Source organism: Ursus americanus, chromosome 6 (genome assembly GCF_024610735.1).
Source record: "Ursus americanus isolate L20-20 chromosome 6, mUrsAme1.1.p, whole genome shotgun sequence".
Classification (NCBI taxonomy): Eukaryota; Metazoa; Chordata; class Mammalia; order Carnivora; family Ursidae; genus Ursus; species Ursus americanus.
The window spans coordinates 9,482,294-9,501,919 of NC_142132.1; the positions used below are offsets into that span (position 1 = coordinate 9,482,294).

General features: G+C 50.8%; 1 protein-coding gene across 1 annotated transcript in view; it reads right to left on the reverse strand.

Annotated features, from left to right (window-relative positions):
• Window positions 1-1,144: 1,144 nt before the first annotated feature.
• The window catches only part of BTBD16 (BTB domain containing 16), a 41,038-nt gene continuing 22,556 nt past the window's right edge, over window positions 1,145-19,626 (reverse strand). Inside the window, exons 9-15 of the mRNA XM_087862485.1 lie at window positions 17,486-17,605; window positions 7,642-7,733; window positions 6,687-6,769; window positions 5,071-5,148; window positions 3,859-3,957; window positions 2,300-2,488; window positions 1,145-1,273 (exon numbers count right to left, since the gene is read on the reverse strand). Coding sequence (XP_087718611.1) covers window positions 1,205-1,273; window positions 2,300-2,488; window positions 3,859-3,957; window positions 5,071-5,148; window positions 6,687-6,769; window positions 7,642-7,733; window positions 17,486-17,605 — 730 coding nt within the window. The 3' untranslated portion in view covers window positions 1,145-1,204. The remainder of the gene's footprint in view (window positions 1,274-2,299; window positions 2,489-3,858; window positions 3,958-5,070; window positions 5,149-6,686; window positions 6,770-7,641; window positions 7,734-17,485; window positions 17,606-19,626) is intronic.

Consider the following 19,626-nt stretch of genomic DNA (forward strand, 5'->3'; position numbering starts at 1 on the left):
ATAGAGAGAGATGCCCAGCAGGGGACTGTGGGGACTGCTGGGGCCTGGACGGCCTTCTCCCAACAGCCAGTAAGCAGCCAGGCCCTCAGTTATGCAGCTGCAAGAAAATGAATCTGCCAACCTCATGAGCTTGGACATGGGTTCTCCCCAGTCATGCCTTCAGATGAGAACACAGCCCTGCTGCCCCTAGACTGTAGACTTGCGAGACCCTGAACAGGGGACCCAGCAAAGCTACCTGGACTCCTGACCCGCAACCACTGTGAAATAATAAATGTGTTTTGTTTTAAGCCACTGAATTTATGGTACTTTGTTACACTGCAGTAGAACACTGATCCACAAAGTGGGAAGAAAGGCTCTCTACCTCATTTTCTCCAAACGACTGAGCTCCATTTAAAAAGGCAGATGGTCAATAAGTCACCCAGTACCTTGTAATTGCTCCCTTCCCTCCCGCCTCTTGTTCTGGCTGCACCAAAACTGTAGGGACGGAAGTCAGGTGTGTCCTGTGCTGATGCTCCTGTCACAGTGCTCCTGCACAGGCAACAAGTTAGGGCTGGCCTCCGAGTGCTCTGAGGTCAAGGATGGTGAGTGGACTCAGGTCTGGTATTTTCCATCCTCAAATGATACAAATATGGTGCTCTGGTTTGAATGTCTCCCCAGAACACCTGTGTTCAATCTTAACCCCCAAAAGTATTAGGAGGTGGGGCTCTGGGAACTGATTAGTCTGATTCTAAGGCGATCATTAGACTAAATTTACCCACCTCGTTGTCTGCATGGCATCAAGGATGTTCCAGCACTTCTCCAAAGACACTGGATAACATGGTCACATGGGCACCACGCTAACCCTTCCAGTGGCCCCAGAGAGCCCCCTTGTCCCTTCCACCATGGAAGGACCCAGCGAGAAGACGGCCGTCTATGAACCAGGAAGCAAGTCCTCTCCAGGCCTATCCTGAATGGGCCAGCATCTTGATCTTGGATGCCTGGCCTCCAGAATTATGAGCAATAAATGTCTGTTGCTTGTAAGCTCCCCAGCATGTGGTACTCTGTGACAGCAGCCCGACTGAGACAATGGGCAAAAGTTCTACTAAGACCATGGCCAACTAGGAAAGTCAGCTGAACGCTTGAGCGGTCCTTTCGATGTCATTTTATTTTCTTTAATGTAGACCAGTAGAATAAAGAAAAATCCCATAGATTCTTCTGGAAATTGTCAAGATATTGGGAAGATGAATGAAAAACTTGCATAGATTGGGATGCCCACGGTTTGGACTTTCAGGGCCTAAAAGATGAAACAAAACAAAACAAATGGGGCTTTTAGGATAAACACAATTGCCCTCTTGAGGAGGGGAGAGGGAGGTCCTCACAGTTGTGTAAGGCAGTCATTCCCAACTCTGGCTGCACATTAGAACCACCTGGGGAAGGTCTTTAAAACAAACTCTAAACAATTTAAGTATAACATAAATACAATAAAGCACACTTCTTAAGGGTCCGGCCTGGTGGATTTTCACAAGTGAGTCCTCCTGGGGGACCACAATAAAGAACATTTCAGACACCTCAGAAATCCTCTTCATATTCTCTCCTGGCCAATATCCTGGCCTCCCTGCTCCCAGCTCCACAAGGGAAACTGCTATTCTGATATCTGACATCACAGAGAATAGCTTGGGAAACTTTCAACACCACCGATGCCTGGGCCCCACCGCGGGTCTCAGGTGCTGGGTGGCACTCAGGCCTGCAGACCACGCAAAGGGCCAAGTGTTCGGATGTGCAGTCAGGACTGGGAACGACTCCCTGGCTTCAAGCTGAGTCCCATTCCCCACAGGGCAGCAAGGGAGGCCCCCAGACATCCTGGAATTCACAGGTTCCTTCTAGGACGACAGACGGGCTCTCGGGCAGTCTTTGGATTTCTCCTGTCAGGAGCCAGGCCAGGTAGGGAATCCACTGGATGCTGGTGTGGCCACTGAGGCAGGCGGGCCAGGCCACGGAGCTTGGTGCATGTGACAGGTGATCTGCAGGCCACAGCAGACCGGTGGTGGCAGGTACACTCCACCAAATCTCCCCTCCTCCGATACGGTACCTTTTGACATTTATAAATCAGATCTGGCATTATAATGAGAGTTTTCAATGTCTTCAGGTTTCTTTCAAGGTCTGTCTTTAGCGTGGTGTGGAGCTGTGATTATCTTTTAGAAAGTGAGCAAGCATCCCCTGGAGATCACTGGAGGTGTGAAGCCAGGGACCCCCAACAAGGGGTGGAGGAGAGAAAGAGCACAAAGGACATTAAGGAGAAAAGTCAAAGACCCACACTCACATGGCTTTTGCAGGATGGTTTGACGAACCCAAACTTCTGGGTGATCTGGTTGGTCCTGAACTCCTGCCACTTGCCGTCCACCAGGGTCTGGGCTCTGATCTCGTACTTCACCAAGCGCTCTGCTCTCAGGCTGATGGGGCCGTGCTCACAGAGCGAGGACGGGAACCCCAGGTCGGTGTGCCTTACTCTCTGCAAAGAGGGTGATCCATCTTAGGTGGAACTGAAACCGGGGTGACCCAGAGTTAGCGAAGCGTGGTTCATTGACTCTCCTGTATAATGTGTGTGCAGAGCAAGGGGGTATTTACCCAGGGCCCCATTTCCTGAGAGCCCCTGCTGCTGAGTCAGCGGGTGGCAGAGCCCTCACCGAACAAAACCACTGGCTCACAGACAGGGGTTTGGTGAACCCAGAAAAATGCCTTTAAGTCAACAAAAATGTGTTGAATTGGAAGGTCTTCACTATTGCTTGGCCCGAATTTAAAAACCAACATCGTATTCACATGAGCATTTCAACGGGCGCTGTTACAGAATTCACCTCTTCCATCCAGTAAAATCCATTATGGAGGGAAGTGCCTGAGTCACTGAAGACCAAGAACTGACGCAAGGAAGAGATGTGACTCACTCAAGGGCACGTAATGAGGTAATGGCAAAGCTGGGGCTGAAACTCCGTTCTCTTCACTCATGCATTTACCCACTTATCCACTCACGACGCAAACCTCCGTCCCCTGCGTGCCGGGTACTATGATTAGTGGTGATGAGAAAAAGTTGAATGAGATAGGGTTTCTCAAGGAGCTTGATGTCTTAGAGACTTATAAAGCAAATCCTAAGTGGAACGCAGTGGTTCCTGGTCATACTTGTCATGGTCAATGTCATCATCATCACAGAGCGCTTTTTATGTCAGGCCCCGTGCCACGGCCTTTGCACAAATTAACAGAGTAATACTGCCCACAATGAAGTGTGGTAGGTCCTATTACCTTCTCCATCTTAAAGCTCAGGACGCTGGACATAGGGAGGTTCATGGGCTTGCCAAGGTCACCCAGCTCACCAGGCAGCTTGACTTCGACTCTCTGCTCTTAAACATGGCGCTCTTCCAGAAGTCTAGCAAGAGCACTGAGGCGAAGCCCTCTGCCCTCCTGACTTCCCCAGTGTCCCGTCCGCCGCCCTGCTCAACAAGACTGCTCCCTCTTCCCTTGTGGGCACTACGTGTTACCTCCATTGAAGAGGGGCCATCTGTAAAGGATCCCCCACCATGTATGAACTGAAGAGGAACTGAGCCCCAAATGTGGAGTCCAAGTCTAGAATTTAACCCCAGCTTTGTCAGTAGAGGCCATAGGAACATGAAGACGTTCAGTGTGGAGAGCTCCATCTGTTAGCAGCACCCCAAGGTTGTATAAATCAAATGACATCATGTTGGAGGACCATGATTAGTACCGGGCTTACAACATGTTCCATGGTCATTATTAACAAATGATTCATCGGTTATGATTGATTTAGTATGCATTGACTCTGTATCTAAAAGACCACTTCAGAGACACACCTTTCCCGGGCTCTGTCCTTCTTACCTGCATGTAAAAACTATAAGAGGTAGTATCATGTTTGATTCCTTTTATCTCAAAGAAGAATCCGTATATGGCAATAGTTTCTGAATGAGTTGTATACTCCTAAATTGGGAAGGATAAACAACAAAGTGACAGGAAAAAATCTTCAGTGTTCAATGGCAAGAGGACACAGTAAAACAAATTCTAGCTAAAACAAAAGTGCCTAATTTGACAGCTGATTTAAAACCCAACAGCAATTTTAGCCCAGGAAGCCCCAAACTGTAGTGACTTCACAAATCACTGAGGTTGGCTCTCAGTGACATATTAACAGCTCTGTGCATCGTCTAGTGAGGAGAAGAATGAGTTAGGCATGTTCTTAGATGTTCGGGGTCCTGCAGACCTTGGGAACAAAGCACTTGCTCTAATTTGATGGGCCTAGAAGACACCCCCATAATCATGGTATTGCAAGGTATCCTAATCCCTGTGGTCAGTAGTCTGTCCGCTTAGGCAGGTCTCTGCAAGCAAGGGGGGAGACCCAGCCCATCCAGGCCTGACCCAGAGGGGAGTCTCTGATGATAGATCCAGAGCCCCGAGTCCCTGAAACACAAATTCTTTTGAGATCACTACTGGGGTGGCTTTAACAACTCGGAGAGCAGCAATTTCTTAGGGAACTGTGCCTATCGCAATAACCCAAGATAGAATGCTGGCACTGACCCTGCATACTCCCCTGGTGACTGAGTGCCCAGAAGCCTTGCGGCCAAGCTCCCTGACTGCTTGGATTTGGGGGACTCATCAAAATACCCACCCAGAAGAGGTTCTCCCTTGTAACCGTAAAGACAGGCTTGGAGTGGAATCTCTCACTGAGCAGTTGGAAAGTCTTGATGTTTGTGGCGAAGAGAATGACCAATTTATCCCAGTTTTCCTAAGCCTTTCCTGGTTTTAGAACAGAAAGCCCTACATCCCAGGGAAACTCCTCCATCCCTGGAAAACTAGGACAGTGGGTCCCCCCTAAGGGGAAATTTTGGATGTGTACACCATGTCATTGAATGGCCTGTCCCTGGCCCCTGCCTTGTGAATTTTCTCTCCTAGGGTGTGGCGAGCATGCAGAAGGAGACACGACAATTTCCTTTTCTGCCCTGGCCTCCCTAAGAGAGGTAAGAAGCGATTATACAAAAGTCCTTAACCAAGTGTGGAAGGGGACGGTCCTCCCCCTCGCTTGGGCCCAGTGGTCTGTACCTGGTTAAAGAGCAGCCCGAATCTCATAGCCTGGGTGGTGAGATCTTTCACGTGGGCCATGTCGCCCCCACTCTCCAGCTGAAAGAGAAGCACACAGGTTCACCTGGACACCGGCATCTCTCACCATCTGCACGTCGGTTCGCTGATCCCACAACCCCGGCCATGCCTGAAAAAGAGTTCTGTCTCTGGAGCTCACAGTCGGCCACTAGTCTAGGCTGCAGTGTTCGTTGAAGCCTACTATGTGCCAGGTATTGTGCTCAGTGCTTTGAGAGGGATTCTCATCCATGCAAGATGAGAGCAAGAAACCCGCCTGAGAACGGGGAGATAAAATGTGTACGTGAATAGTCTGATCACGACGCAGAGAATGATGATGGCCATGGAGTCACAAGCATGATCCCACGTGGCCAGCTTCATGACACCGGCAGCAAGGGGCGAAAGGAAGGAGGTAGGCTGGGTCAGAAGAACAGAAGGGGTCGGGGAGGGGACTTCCTGAGGTTTCCAGCCCCAAGGATGGTCTCCCACCTCAACTCCGCTGTTAGAGCACAGATCTGAGTTACGTCTCGGAGAGACTCGGTTCCATGGAGTCATTATCTGCTGTGCAGGGGCACTGGGCACTGTGGTTTGCCCATTACAATAGGTATTTGTTGGGCTGAACTGAATTTTAACCAGTGACTCATAAATCTTCAGAACTCAAACACTGCCCTATTTCATCCCTAAAAATGCACGATTAGAAACACAAGAAGTACAACAGTTCGCAGAGACAATTCACAAAGGGGGAAATGCCACATGCAAAAAATACTCATATGTACTCGTAATAAAAGAAATGCATATTGAAAAGCGAGATTCCATTGTTCACTTCTCAATGAACAAAAGTGATCTGAAATAAAAACGCCCCACGTGGCTGAGCGTGTATAAAGTGAGGTGAGCTCACTCATTACCGGGGGAAGAGTAATTTGGTCCTAAATTTTTAATGTGTACAAGAACAAAAATGAATGTTCCTTTTTGGGCCAGTATTTTCTATCCTTGAGAATCGTCTATAAGAAAATAATTCTAAGTAGAGTAAAATAAACTGTCACATGCAAATATGTTTATCATACAGGCAATTATAATAGCTAACAGTTAGGAACTTCGCAAAGTTTCTGCACTAAAGAAAAGGCCAAGTGGTATTGTTCATAGCTGACGCTCTTGGCGGAAGAGTTTGCAGCCAATAAAACACAACGAGATCTTAGCAGTGGCTGTCTCTGGGTGATGGGTCTGAGGGTATGTCTTTTCTTTCTTTCAATTTCTCTGCATTTTAACAATTCCCAATAAAAGGCACATGTTACATGGGTGTCTTGGGGGCTTCTTGGTCAGGAGGGCGGTGGGGCCAGTGCTCTGGGACCCCATCTCAGGCTCCGGGTCAATAGTACACACACGCACGACATCTGGGCTCCCATCCTGGGCCTCCTCCCTCTGCCCCTCCGGGCTTGGCTTCCCTACTGCCCTGGAGGAGGAGCCAGACACATCCCGACCTCAAGGGCCCAGAGGTCTCAACTGTAAAACACGTCTCCAGAAAAAGCCAAGTCAGAAAAGCAATAAATTTCGATAATTGCTTCCTTGCTGAGCTGGTAACTCACTGCATGGTAATGGTTGGCCGTAACCCGCAGCAGCCAGGACTCCGGGAAGAAATTAACGTGCCTTAACTCCTCCAGAGTTTTGCCTTGGAAGAAACACAAAGAGAACATTTTTACAGATGTATTCATCACAGACCGGCAGAAGTCTAATTTACAGAGAGAGAAAGGAAGTTGAGGGTTGAGGATGGGAAGGTCTAACCAGGGCCCCCAGGGATCATAAGGTGTGTGGAGCCCAAATGGGACGGCACCGAGCACTTTCCCCCCAAGTGTTCCCAGCCCCCTGGCCGAAATCCTGTCCTAGAAGGGTGGGGTGGGTTCTGATCATTGGTGTCTTTGGGGTGTCTAGAAGCAACTTGGACAAAACTACCTGGGGTCCATCAACGATCCCTGGGTTTTAGAGTTACGCATTATACCTGGATAACTGGAAATGGCTTTGAAAAATTTTCCAAATGTCCTTTCATTGACAAAGGTCTCTCTGGGGGGCCACGTGGGCAGCCCCAAACACATTCCCCAGTAGCTTCCTCCTCTTTCCAAGTCACAGAGGCCTCTGCCAGGCCCAGCACATGAGGCTGAGAAAGCCAGGTCTGGAGCACAGACCCACAGGCTTCTCCCCGACTGCTGAGTGCTTGACCCGGAGGGGGTGCTGCTCGAAGAGGCAGGGCACGTGGCTCCATGACACTCACGCTTTCAGCTGCACACGCTTTCACAATCCACAGGGCCCTTCATCCACTATCATACTTCACAGAAGCTCTGACTATCCCCCACTTTACAGACAGGGACACGGACCAGACAGGCACGTGACTGTCCCAAAGTCACATGACTTGGAAGTGACAGTGCCATCGTTCAGTGTATTCCTTTAAAAACGCCCGCTGGGTCTTTCCCGGGAGTTCCTGGGAGGGGGTGGGGGGCAGGTCCCCAAAAGCCTTCCTAGGAGGCCCTCGCTCAGGGCGGGGCTTACCTTTGATGATGCCGTGCAGACGCAGGCAAAGGAAGAGAGGCACCAAGCTCTGTCCCGTGTCCTGATCCAGAAAGGAATACTTCTTGGGGAAGCTTAGCAGAAGGGCAAAGAGGAACAAGAGACTCATAAAACTGCTTTCTGGAATTGGCGAGGGGTCGTGAAAGGCATGTCAAAGAGACTCGTGGTTTCACCAGCCAGGGGTAGTGGGGCTTGGCTCTCTCGACGGGTGAGGGGTATGGAAGCAGCGGGCAGCTGGGCCAGCCTGAGTGAGGGCTGATCCCAGAGGTTATAGTGAGACACTGGTTCTCGTCCCCTTGCCATTGGCCACTGAGCCGCGCACACGGCAGGTGCACAGCGCATACTTAGGAAGTGACTGACGGTAATGATTTACTTTATAGAGGATTTTGAGATACATGTTCTCACTTGGGTCTCACAAACTTCTTGTGGGCCAGACAGGGCAGGTGTCATCGGCTCCATTTCACAGATGAAAAACAAAGGCTCAGGAGGCCTTGAACCCGGGACTTCGGACTCCTCCTCTACACAAGCTACCCTTTCAATAGTGGCCAATGTGGGCCCTTCAAAAGTGCTTTCTGGTAGGATTAAAAAAAAAGGAATGTGGGTAACAAGTTCTAATAGCTGTTTCCCAATCAGTCCTGCAGCAGTTACTGCCCATATTAAACTCCAGTTAATTTCCACACGTGGCTGAGGTCAGGGCTGGGTTGAGATCAGATTCCCTTTGAGAACACGTGTACTTGTAGACACACACCCACCACTCTTGTTTTGAAACAACTTGTTTCCTTAAAGGGTCACTTTTCACCATTGGGGACCACGGGGGTAATTTTTCCAAGTCCCTTTGGAAACGCAAAGTCATTCCCTGAAGGCAAATCCGTATGAGACCAGCCAAGGGCTCTTGTAGATTATTTTTCCATGAATCAAGAGTGATGTCCAAATCACACCCTGTCTCAGCCAGACTGAATGCACCATTGGCCCCGTGTCCTGCCTCTGCTGGGGGTGCCCGCCAGCCTGCCGAGGACCATTTGCTTTCAAACGGGATTCTTGGGACTCTCCGTGTGAGTGGTCCCAGGAGATAGTTTAGGGATGCTGAGGCATTGTGGGCGGGGAGAGGGGCACAACAACAAATGAATTGATTCAATCCAATGATTATTAATTAGAATCCACTGGGTGCCAGTCTCTGGAAGTGGACAGATCAGGCATAAATAAGGGAAGGCTGATACTTTTCCTGAAAATGCAGTGCTATTGATCTCGGAACCGGCCCTCCATTACCCAGGGTAGGTGGAGCTGGGCTAATGTGGGCCAGGCCAGGGCCCCAAGAACACGATATCCCAGCTGGACACTAACACTCGCTTGCCTCCTTCCCTGCCTCTCTCTCACCAACGGAGGAACAAGCTAGGTACCATCACGTGGGGTGCAGGTGTCAAGGAAGGAAGAAGGGCCGAGCTGGCACAGTTCGCCCTCACCCCCGCCAAGCTGAGCGCTCTGGGGAATGAGACTGCACCCTTGGCAAAGGCCCCCACAGCCCGGCACTGCCCCGAGAAGTGAGTGCCGGCCGAGCTGTAGGTTAAAAACAGTTTCAGCCCAGAAGGGAAAGGACGGTAAGAGGACAGCACTTCTCCTGCAACTCGGAAGCCCCCAGGCACCAACTCTGAAGCTTTGTGGGAAGGCTGCCAGGCGGGGAGCCCAAGGTCCCTGAGTCTCCCTGGTAGAGGTGCTCAGACCCGATAGCCCATCAGCCAGGAGCTCTCTGGACAGACCTCCTCTCTCTAAGGATTCGGGAAAGAGCTCCGTTGAGACATGTGATTGGACTTTAAGATCCCTTTGGGTCACAGGGACGTGGCCCTGGTGGCGGCTGACTTGCGAGGTCATGAATCTGCTCATCCGTTGTCCAGCCACGTTTCAGAGAGCTTAGCCCTGGAGCCGAGACAGACCAGGTTCCAGTCCCAGGCCAGCTGGCCATCAGTCACGTGACTGAGCCTCCCTGAGCTCTAATCTCCTTCTCCATCACATGGGGACAACAGCCACGTGTGCCTCTGTGGGTAGCTGGGAAGGGTAAAGGTGACGGTGCTGGGCACAGTACACCAGCAAGGACTCCCCACCTCGTGATGACCACCACCGTCCTCTCGTCCCTGGGAAAGGGACCTGGACTCAAGCTGGCTAAGTGCATGGCGTTTGTGATCACTGCCACCCTCTAAATGGCCCAAGCCAGGGGCCACCTTAGAGGAAGAAAGTGGTGGCCTCTGCAGCTGATTTTCTACAATCGGAAAGCATCAGAGGGCTGTGGTCTGACACCTTGAACCAGCCGGTATAGCCCCGCCCCTGGAGCCCGCTGACGTCAACTGTCGCAGAGCCAGGACTCTCCCCAGGCCTCCTGAGGACGGCCCGGTGCGTTTTCCCCCTCACCTGGCTCCTCTCAACTGTCTGGAGGGACTCTCGGGCTCAACGAGGAGGGCATTCACCCCACTTCACACAAAGGGAGAGGAAGCGGACCCTGAGTAGGGTCGTCCTCGCATGGCTCTGCCGGCGGGATGGAAAGCCGGCACGGCTTCCCCTGGCACTCGGTGCTGTCTGCGCCAAGATCGCTCTGGGTTTAGCACCGACTGTTCTGCGGCAAACTTCAGGCCATGGTGTCTGCCTCCTCAAGTTCTTCAAGAAACCCTTGGGTCGTGACCCCTTCGGGAAGGACAGTTCATAGACCTTGAGACTGAAAGACACACCCAGGTTGGCTCCAGGTCCTGCTTTCAAGGGCCCGGGGACACATCCCCCACAGACTTCCTGAAAGGCAGTGCCCGGGACAAGTGTCCCTCTGACTGGCATTGGTTGTAATTTTAGAGCTGCTTTCCACCACAGCCTTCTCACTTCCCCGATCCTGTCATGGGCCGGCCATTTACCCTTCCTGTGAGCGGCTGACTCAGGGCCCCTGACCCCAGCCCTTCAGATTAAGCCTTAAAATACACACTTCAGAATTCTGACACAGGATACTCCATGCACGAGCCTTGAGGACTTTATGCGAAGAGAAATAAGCCCAACACAAAGAGCAGATACTATGCGATCCCACGTACACGAGGTCCCTAGAGTAGTGGGATCCGAGAGACAGAAGCAGAGCGGCGGCGGCCCGGGCCGGGGGGTGGCTAGCTGGTAGCTGTTGAGTGGCTACAGAGTTCCCGTTTGCAAAGATGAAAACATTCTGGAGATGGAAGGAGGTGACGGCTGCACAACAGTGTGAATGTATTTATTTACTGTCACTGAACGGAACACATAAAAGTGGTTACAATGGTCAATGTTATGTTCTGTATATTTCACCATAATAAAAAAGAATGAGGATGAAAACATCATTTCTATGAACAATACATGAAATAATAGTTTACATGTTAAGGTGAAGTTTGAAAAAAAAGTTGCACATTTTGGGGCAATAACTCACCATAAGAAAGGAATATGCCTTTTTTAAAAACGTTAACTCAGTAGAGACCTGGACGCCTTCCACCAGCCGGGAGCCAGGACCCGGGCCTCTAGGTTCCTAACCCCCAGCACAACACGTGAAAATGCTTGTCTGCTGCCACGACCGCCACCACCTACTAGACGTTCCTGTCCTTCAGAAGCTCCCACCAGGGGTCTGTTCTTCGAGTCCCTGTGAACTTGCATCTGTCCTGATATGCTAACGTCCATGCAGGAAGGGTAGGTCCTCATCCAGAGTCTTCCAGCCAGTCCGAGGCAGGGGCGGGAGCCAGACCCAGGGCCGCCGTATGCTAGCCTATGTCTTATTTACTGACCGTATTGTCTGTCTCTGCTTCCCAGGCGGTAAATGCACGGGGACAGGGCTTGCCATCTGTTTGCTCTGCTCTCCTACTCTCGGCGCCTCTTGCTCAGCGGGCGTGCGGTTTGTTGACTGAATGAAATGGATGAGGAGCTGGTCCCACCCTCCCTCTACTCGCGCACAGCGTCTCTTCGAGGCACGCCAGCTGTCCCCGTCCCCAGCGCACACGTGCACACACACACACGCACTTGTGCACATGGATCAGGCTACTGTATGCTGATTTTCCTGTACTTGTAGGATCCTGCTGTGGTTGCCTGCTTATTCACCAGGCTAAGTCCTGTGAGACATTCACTGAGACCCCATCTAATGGCATCTGGACAATGAAGTCGGTCCTGACTTTTGCCCAAAGGCAGAACTGGGTCTCGAAATCCTGTGTAATGTCATCTTCTCTGCCCTTTGTAAGGACCTCCTGCATCAGACACTTTACACCCCTTAGGCTCCTGCCACGTCTCTACGCTTACTGAAGACGACACGCTGGGGCTTCCCAGTTTGGGTGGAAAGCCAAGAAGCCACAGAAGAGAAGTGAAAACTTAGCGAGGCGTAGGGATCAATACTATTTAGGGACTTTGAAAACAAGGGAGATTCAGCTTCCAGAAAGCCAAACTCTAGGGGAACAGGGGCAGCGCGGTCAGAGCAAGAGAAGAAATAAAAAAGTCAAGCGACACCAAAGTCCAGTGATGAGAAGCCCTGTTGCCCCCGAATATACCCACCTCCCCGCACAGGGCTTGGCTATCTGAGACAGAGCCATTGAATGGCTCACGTCTGTGACTCATGGGACGTTTCAAAATGAATGTTCTGGTTAAGAGATCAGAGTTGTCACACCGGGGGTGCCCAGTTTCATGATGACTCTGTGGCCACATCTGCAAATGCCACTCATTAATCACAGCAGACATATGGCTGCTGGCTGCCCTGTCCCACAGCATCACAAATCATGTTCTTGCAGACATCGGCGGGCGCAGGTGTCAGGGATGTGAGGTGAGGTGGGGTGGCTCTCCTCCAAGGCTCCCCTCACAGGGCATGTGGGGAGCATAGTGTTGGGTTTGTCAGGCCGGTGCCCACTCACACGGGTCAGCATGTCTCTTGTTCTCTCTTCAAAGAGAGAAGCTCAGAGGAGGAATCTGTCCAGTGGGCAGGTGAAATCTGGAAAGGCTTCCTGGAGGAGTCCTTGGCCAATGCTGTAAAGATTGGGTCAGACTGGGATAGGGCCGAGGAAGGAGGGGAGACTCAGCTGCAGGGCTCATGGAAATCTAAGAGTTGGGATCATGGAGAAATTGGCTTTACTGGCGGCATTCAATGACCTCCTTCTGGAGAGCTCGTTAAGTCCACTGCTGGGACCCATCCTTGCGTTGGAGAGGGGGCCCATTTACTGATTAATCAATCAGTTAAGGATTAGAATTACAGGTCTATTCATGACTTTCCCTCCACCCAGAGAATCTCAAAATAAAAGATCAGGGAGACCTAAGTTACTCCACCACCGCGTTGCTGTCGGATCCTGAGCACGCCCCCTGCCCTCGCCGGCCACCTGTCCCTGCATGGAGTTTACAGATAGTCCGCTGCGTGAAAGGGAAGGCGGACGTTAAGAAGTGTATACTGTAAGTTTCTATTTATACAAAGTTCAAAAGCAGCCAAGACATCTTGAAAGGAAAGGAAGCCAGGATGTTGTTTGCCTTTCTCTGGGAAAGGTGGGGACTGAGATAAGACACTTTAGGTGGCTGGCCAAGTCTGTCTCCAGGGCTGGGGGCTGCTTACACAGGTGTGTGCACTTGGTCGAAATCCACTTCGGATTTGCACACTTTCCAGTATGTATTTTATACTTTGATTAAAAATGTGCTTTTAAAAATGTGAAACGTTTGCCTGCCTCTGGCTCTGCTCCCCGCGAGGAGATTTTACAGCCCTCCCGGACTTCTCAAACGGCTAACTGGAAAGAAATGATGACTTTTCCTCTGCGGACAGAGGCAACAGCTTTGCTTACATTTTTTGTTTTTCCTACAAGGAAATGTTAAATTTAATTCTGGCCAGCCTATTTGTTTTTCTAAATTAACCATTGCCAGAAAACAGACTGCGGGTGCTGAGGGGTATGTGTGTGTGTGTGTGGGTGTGTGCGCGCGCGCCCGCGCACACGAGTGTTCCCTTCTTATACTACCATACTTCGTAATGAAAATAAGTTGGGGGGCGCCTGGGTGGCACAGCGGTTAAGCGTCTGCCTGCAGCTCAGGGCGTGATCCCAGCGTTATGGGATCGAGCCCCACATCAGGCTCCTCTGCTATGAGCCTGCTTCTTCCTCTCCCACTCCCCCTGCTTGTGTTCCCTCTCTTGCTGGCTGTCTCTATCTCTGTCGAATAAATGAATAAAATCTTTAAAAAAAAAAAAAAGAAAAAGAAAATAAGTTGGAAGATGTACAGACACATCTAGCTAGGCAGACAAACTTCCCCTTCACCTTTCCGTCGGTGTCCCTACCACAGAGTGCAAGTTCAATAACTATGTGTTGAATGAATAAAAAATTGAAAAAAAAATCGATGAATAAAAGAAAATGGGAGAATAAGAAAGGCTTGGACCTGTGTCTTTACTTGCATGCACTGTTGGCCCTGGAAGAGTCAACATTTCAAATACTTCCCTCCTGGCTTGTTTTCCGGACATTGCTAAGACAGATCAGAAAAGGGGCATCTGGTCTATTTTTACACAACTACTGCTCCAAGCCTTCTGACTTGGACCCTGGGCTAGCCACGACCACACCCAGGGCTGCAGTGTGGCCTTGCTCCCCAGGGCTCATAGGACCTTGCTAGCTCAGATTCAGGCAGCTTGGCCCACTGCCACACGTTATCAAGTACAGTCCCTTTGGGGAAGTCCCCAGCTTGTGATGGCCTCAAAATGTCCACTCTGGGCATTGGGAGATCCCTTATAATCACTCTGTCACTTACATCATATCACGGATAGTTGCAACTTTAAAAATTGGGCCAAAGGGTCAACTTCCTTGATTCTCATTCCTTTTTTTTTTTTAAGATTTTATTTATTTATTTGAGAGAGAGAGATACACAGCGAGAGAGGGAACACAAGCAGGGGGAGTGGGAGAGGAAGAAGCAGGCTCCCAGCAGAGGAGCCTGATGCGGGGCTCGATCCCAGGACCCCGGGATCACGCCCCGAGCCGAAGGCAGACGCTTAACCACTGAGCCACCCAGGCGCCCCTTGATTCTCATTCCTAAGCCTACACACTGTCTCCCAGATGCGGCTGCCCCTCTGTCCTACCTTTTAATTCCCCTGGCATGTCCCTGTTGGTGGCCACAGAAACCTGACTAGCTGTCCCCCTTGGCCTCATTGAACTGTGCAGCTCCGCTCCCCTGGTGACCCGGCTCTGGCCCAAGATGGCTGTGACCACTAAGAGCAGAGAGGCCTTCTCGTAGCCCGAGCCTTCAGGCCACCAGCCCCACTGGGCCAGCAGCCCCGAGGCTCTGCCCTGCTGCGGTCAGCCCCGAGGATCCTCAGGACGGGGTGGCCGATATGGGAGCACAGGCACCACCACCGCCCACTGCCGTGTCTGGGGTAGACCCACCAAGACGTGATTTCTCCCTGAGCCTAGAGAAAGCCTTGGAACCCTTCCTTGTCTAGAACACCAAATGGGTACCCGCCACCAGTCATCTGCCCGTGAGCCCTGTTACTTCTAGTTACCGCAGACAAGACATTCTCTGAATTCAGCATGTGAAGACCCGCTTCTGTGAGGGTTCGGAACTAAGCTACACAAAAGTGACTGATGGGAACTCATCATTCAGGAAGCCCTTCCGTGCACAGCACAATGCCAGGTAAGCTAAGGGTGAGATAAGGGCCCCCGAACCCTTCTTCAAGCTGCTCATGATGTTCCTGGAAAGGCAGGCTGTAGGTACACGCCACGTGGTCACAGAGGCTCTCCGGGGAGGCCCCGCCATGGATAGACTGGCAGAGGGGGCGGAGCAGGCTGGGGTCAGGTAAGCAGGAGCGGTTAAGTGCTGATAACCTAGGTGAAGGAGTCTGGGGACTCTGGAGACATGCATTTGGGAGGTGGAGGCCGTTGACAAGGGAGCACCTTCAAGGTGCTGCTGTTCTGGGGCAGAAGACCTGGGAAGGGAGGAGAACCGCCCATGGGCTCCACATGGACACTCACAAGTGGCTTCCAAACAGGAACAAGGTGGCGTCGGGGGCTTGGGAAACGCTGCAGAGAAGAGGTTCAAAATGGAACCAGTGTAGATTCGAGAGAAACGGAAAAGCTAATGATGGCGGGGAGGGGCCTCAGGCCCCAGCTCAGGAAAACCGAGGACACCCCACTCTCAGCAGAAGGAGCTACACACCTGAGAGCCTCATTCCCGCTGTTTCTCCCACATTAAAAACCCAGTTTCCACATCCCAGCCCATTTCCTACCTCCCGGTTCTAAGACGTTTCCAGTACGAATGCTAACTTGGAGCCAAATAGCCAGTTTTCCTGGCGCGTGTGACTCATAGGAAAAAGTGTCTGTTGGGCTATTAAAAGAGTGGAAGGAGGTGGTTTAAGCATCTGAGTTCAAAGCAAATTATATAGAAACTAAGCAAAGTGCATGTCATTCTGGCACTGAATACTGCTTTCCCCAAATAATGAGGCAGGAAAAATGAGCTCTGCAGTTAACATGGTGTGCAGATGTTCCAGAAAAGGACTAAATGCTTCAGAACAATGCAAATGACACTTGGCTGAAACAGGTCGAGCCGCTGGTGACTATGGAGAAGGTGTGTTTATCTGCGAAACTCACATGTGCACAAGACATGGAGCCTCTTGGCTTCCTTGGACACACCTTATCGTGTCTGGAAGCCCCATTCCACCTGACAGCGAAGGTAACGGCATCCCTGAATTCCTCCAGGCAGACCCTCTGAGGACCTCCTGGGACTGTCTCTGGCGACAGGGCCACCAACTCCACAGCCAGCCCGCGTGATGTGAGCATATTCCGTCTTAATGGAGGCTAGAGAGACACGAAAGGGAGCCCGTAAACTGCCAATCTCACCCTCCCCCGACCCTGCTCCCTGCCCCCAAGCTGCCACAGCTCTCTCTACTAACAGGGCGCTCTTGAATGAACAGATAGAAAACTCTCACAGCGGAGGGCGGACCAGAGAAGGGAGGAGGCGCAGCAAGTCCTCGGCTAACAGTAACACTGAACCTAGAGGCAGCCTCGGAATCTTTCTAACACGGTGCCCAGGATGCTGTTACTGAACCAGCTGGAGCAGATGCGCGAGAGGAGTCCTATCGGCCGTTCCAGGAACGGGCAGCAAAGTGTCTCGGGATTCAGCAGGCCTGAGTTCAAGTCAGACCCTGTCACTTGCATCATCTCTGACAAGAGAGTTCCCTTCCACCTTGAGTCTCTTCATCTGTAAAATGGGAATGAAACCAGCCCCAAAGTCTTGGGAGATTCCAAGTAGAAAGTACTTATCAGAATTATTGCACTTAACAAGCATAATTTAATGGCGTCCGTTAAACTGAAATTATTATCTGTCACTGAACTTTTGAGATCCAGAACTTCTAGAATTTGTAAGTTTACAGAGTATAAGAAACGGAGCCAATTCTATGAAACCTTGGTGCATTCAAATGCTTTTCTAGGAAACCTTTTTCTAGCAATCTTTCTTTGTCTAGAAAATTCAGAATGTCATGGGCTATCGCGAAACGTCCGTGAGGATGACCTGGTCTCATTTAGATACATTTTAAACATGAGGTTTTTAAGGTCGGTGTGGTTTGGTGATACGTTTTCCTGAATGAAAGGAGTACCTTGGGCTTCATGTCTTTCACCGGACAGAACAAGTATTCAGAAGCACATGGTTATCTCAAGTTGTAACACCTACCCGTTCTTCACATGTTTAAGTAATCAGTGGCTCCAAGGTGTCCCATACTCTTAAATCCCATAAAGAAAATTGCATTCCGTGCGCTCTGGACGGTGCTATGAAAAATCATTCCACTGCAGCTCTTCCTCCAGGTATTCTGAGTAAAACACCATGTGCGTGCATTTCATCAATTCACGCTAAGTCACGTTACCTGTTAAAAAATGCCAGCACCGTTTCATGCACCGGCACCGTCTGAATTCTGTGGTTCAGTTGCAAGAAGACCCACAAAAGTAGCGTTTTCAGAAGATGATACTCATTAAAAGTAAACAACCTGGACAAAATAAAAGAGAAGAAATTTTAGGAGTAGAAACCGCTCACGCCATTTGTAAGAAAACAAAAAGTTGATCGTGAGTTTAGGAAGGAGGCAACACCAGCCCTGAGTCTGTAGGTCACTTCGGACAAAGTGATGTTGAATGACGTTCTCAAGGTCAGGGGACCCGGTGAACAGCGGAGCTGGGAGGGGACCCTCCGCAGCCTGACCCCCACCCTCTGTGCTGCCAAAGCAACGGCCAGTGTGGAGACAGGTGCGTCTGAGATGTTTCCATCTGTTCTTTCATTTAATTCCGTACAACGATCCTGCAAAGTTGGCATATATTCCTTATTTTTTGTTCATCGTGGTTTTTTGGATCAATGTTCATTTTAAAATATTGCACCGCAATATATGTATCTTGACAACTGAGGTCTTTTGGTGTCCCCTTAAATTTTGCCCCTGAGGTATATGCCTCAATCATCGCCTCCTAGTCCCAGCCGGGTCTGAGGGCAAAATAACTTTGTCAAGTTTGCAGGATTCTAGGGTCAGACCTGGGGGTGGGTCAGTCCAGCCCCAAGCTGGCTGTGGAGCCCCCTGCAGGCTGCTTGGTGGCCCCGCGGCCCCAGCTCCCTCATCCGTAGATAGTGGTGATAGAAGCTGCTAGAGGCTACGTGGGCGGCACACTGCTTCCTGTCACTACTATAACAAACTGCCATGAATCAAGTGGCTTAAAACAACACACATTTATTATATTATAGTTCTGGAGGTCAGAAGAACAAAACAGATCTCACTGGGCTAGGATCCAGGTATGGACCACATTCTTTCTGGAAGCTCTACGGAGAATCATTTCCTTGCTTTTCCAGCTTCTAGAGGGTACTCACATCCCATGGCTTGTGGCCCCTTCCTCCATCCTCAGGCCAGCAGCACAGCACCTTCCTATCTCCTTCCGGCTCTGACTTTCCTGCCTCTGTCTTCCACGTGCAAGGATCTTTGTGATTATTATTGGGTCCAGCTGGGTGATCCAGGACACCCTCCCCAGCTCAAGGTCACCCATCTGCAACCTTCTTTCCCCTTTGCCATGCAACTGAACACATTCCCAGGCTCTGGTTGGGGTGTCGACATTATGGCGCTGACAACACACACACAGATCAGTAGTGTGGCGCCTGGCACGTAGGACCGTGCTAGCGAACGGCAGCTCTGACTCCTAAGTGGCAGGCTGGGCCCTGGCTGCAGGGCATAAGACTTCTTAACTAGAAACAAGTGGTGAGAAGGAGCGTCACTCCCCACAATATCAACTCTGTAAAGTAAGGGGGTCTCCCAAAGAGCGTCTCTAAAGCCTCCAACAACTTGATTATCTAAGAAGTCATTGCAACGTGTCTTAAACCCCTTGATATTTCCCATCTTGACCACAGGGCTGGCGCACTGGCTTCAAAACCTATCCTAGCCTCTGCACCCACACTTTGAGTGGTCTTGGTGGGTGGAACCCAGGCTAAGTGGAGACTCTAAAGGGAAGTGGAAATGTCACCCACCCACCTTTCACACTATTTCTGGCCCCTGGAGAACGTCTTTTTGCTTTTATTTGCTTTCAGGCCACCTACAGATACATGGGCTTTGACGCTGGCTAGACAGGACCAAATTGGTCACTGTCTGGGCAACGATGGTGAGAAGGGACGGGGGATGTCACAAAGCCACTTAGTATATGATGTGCCCACACAGAACTCCACCAGCCCACCAACCACCTCTGGCTGGGGAGCTACATGACTCCTGGTGCAGAATTGAAGCCCGAGGTCCCCAAGCCCAGAGGTTCTTTGGGACCTCGCCAGAGAGGAGCAGACAGCAACGTGGGAGGAGTCATTGGGGCTCCATGAATCAGGGTCCTGGTTTCACTTTCATTATGAAGGGTAACTCTTCAAATAAAGCCCTCTGTCTTTATTTATTTATTTGAGAAAAAGAGAGAGAGAGAGAGAGCGCGTGTGCACCTGGGGGGAGGGAAGGGCAGAGGGAGAAGAAGAGAGAATCTCAAGCCGACTCCCCACTGAGCA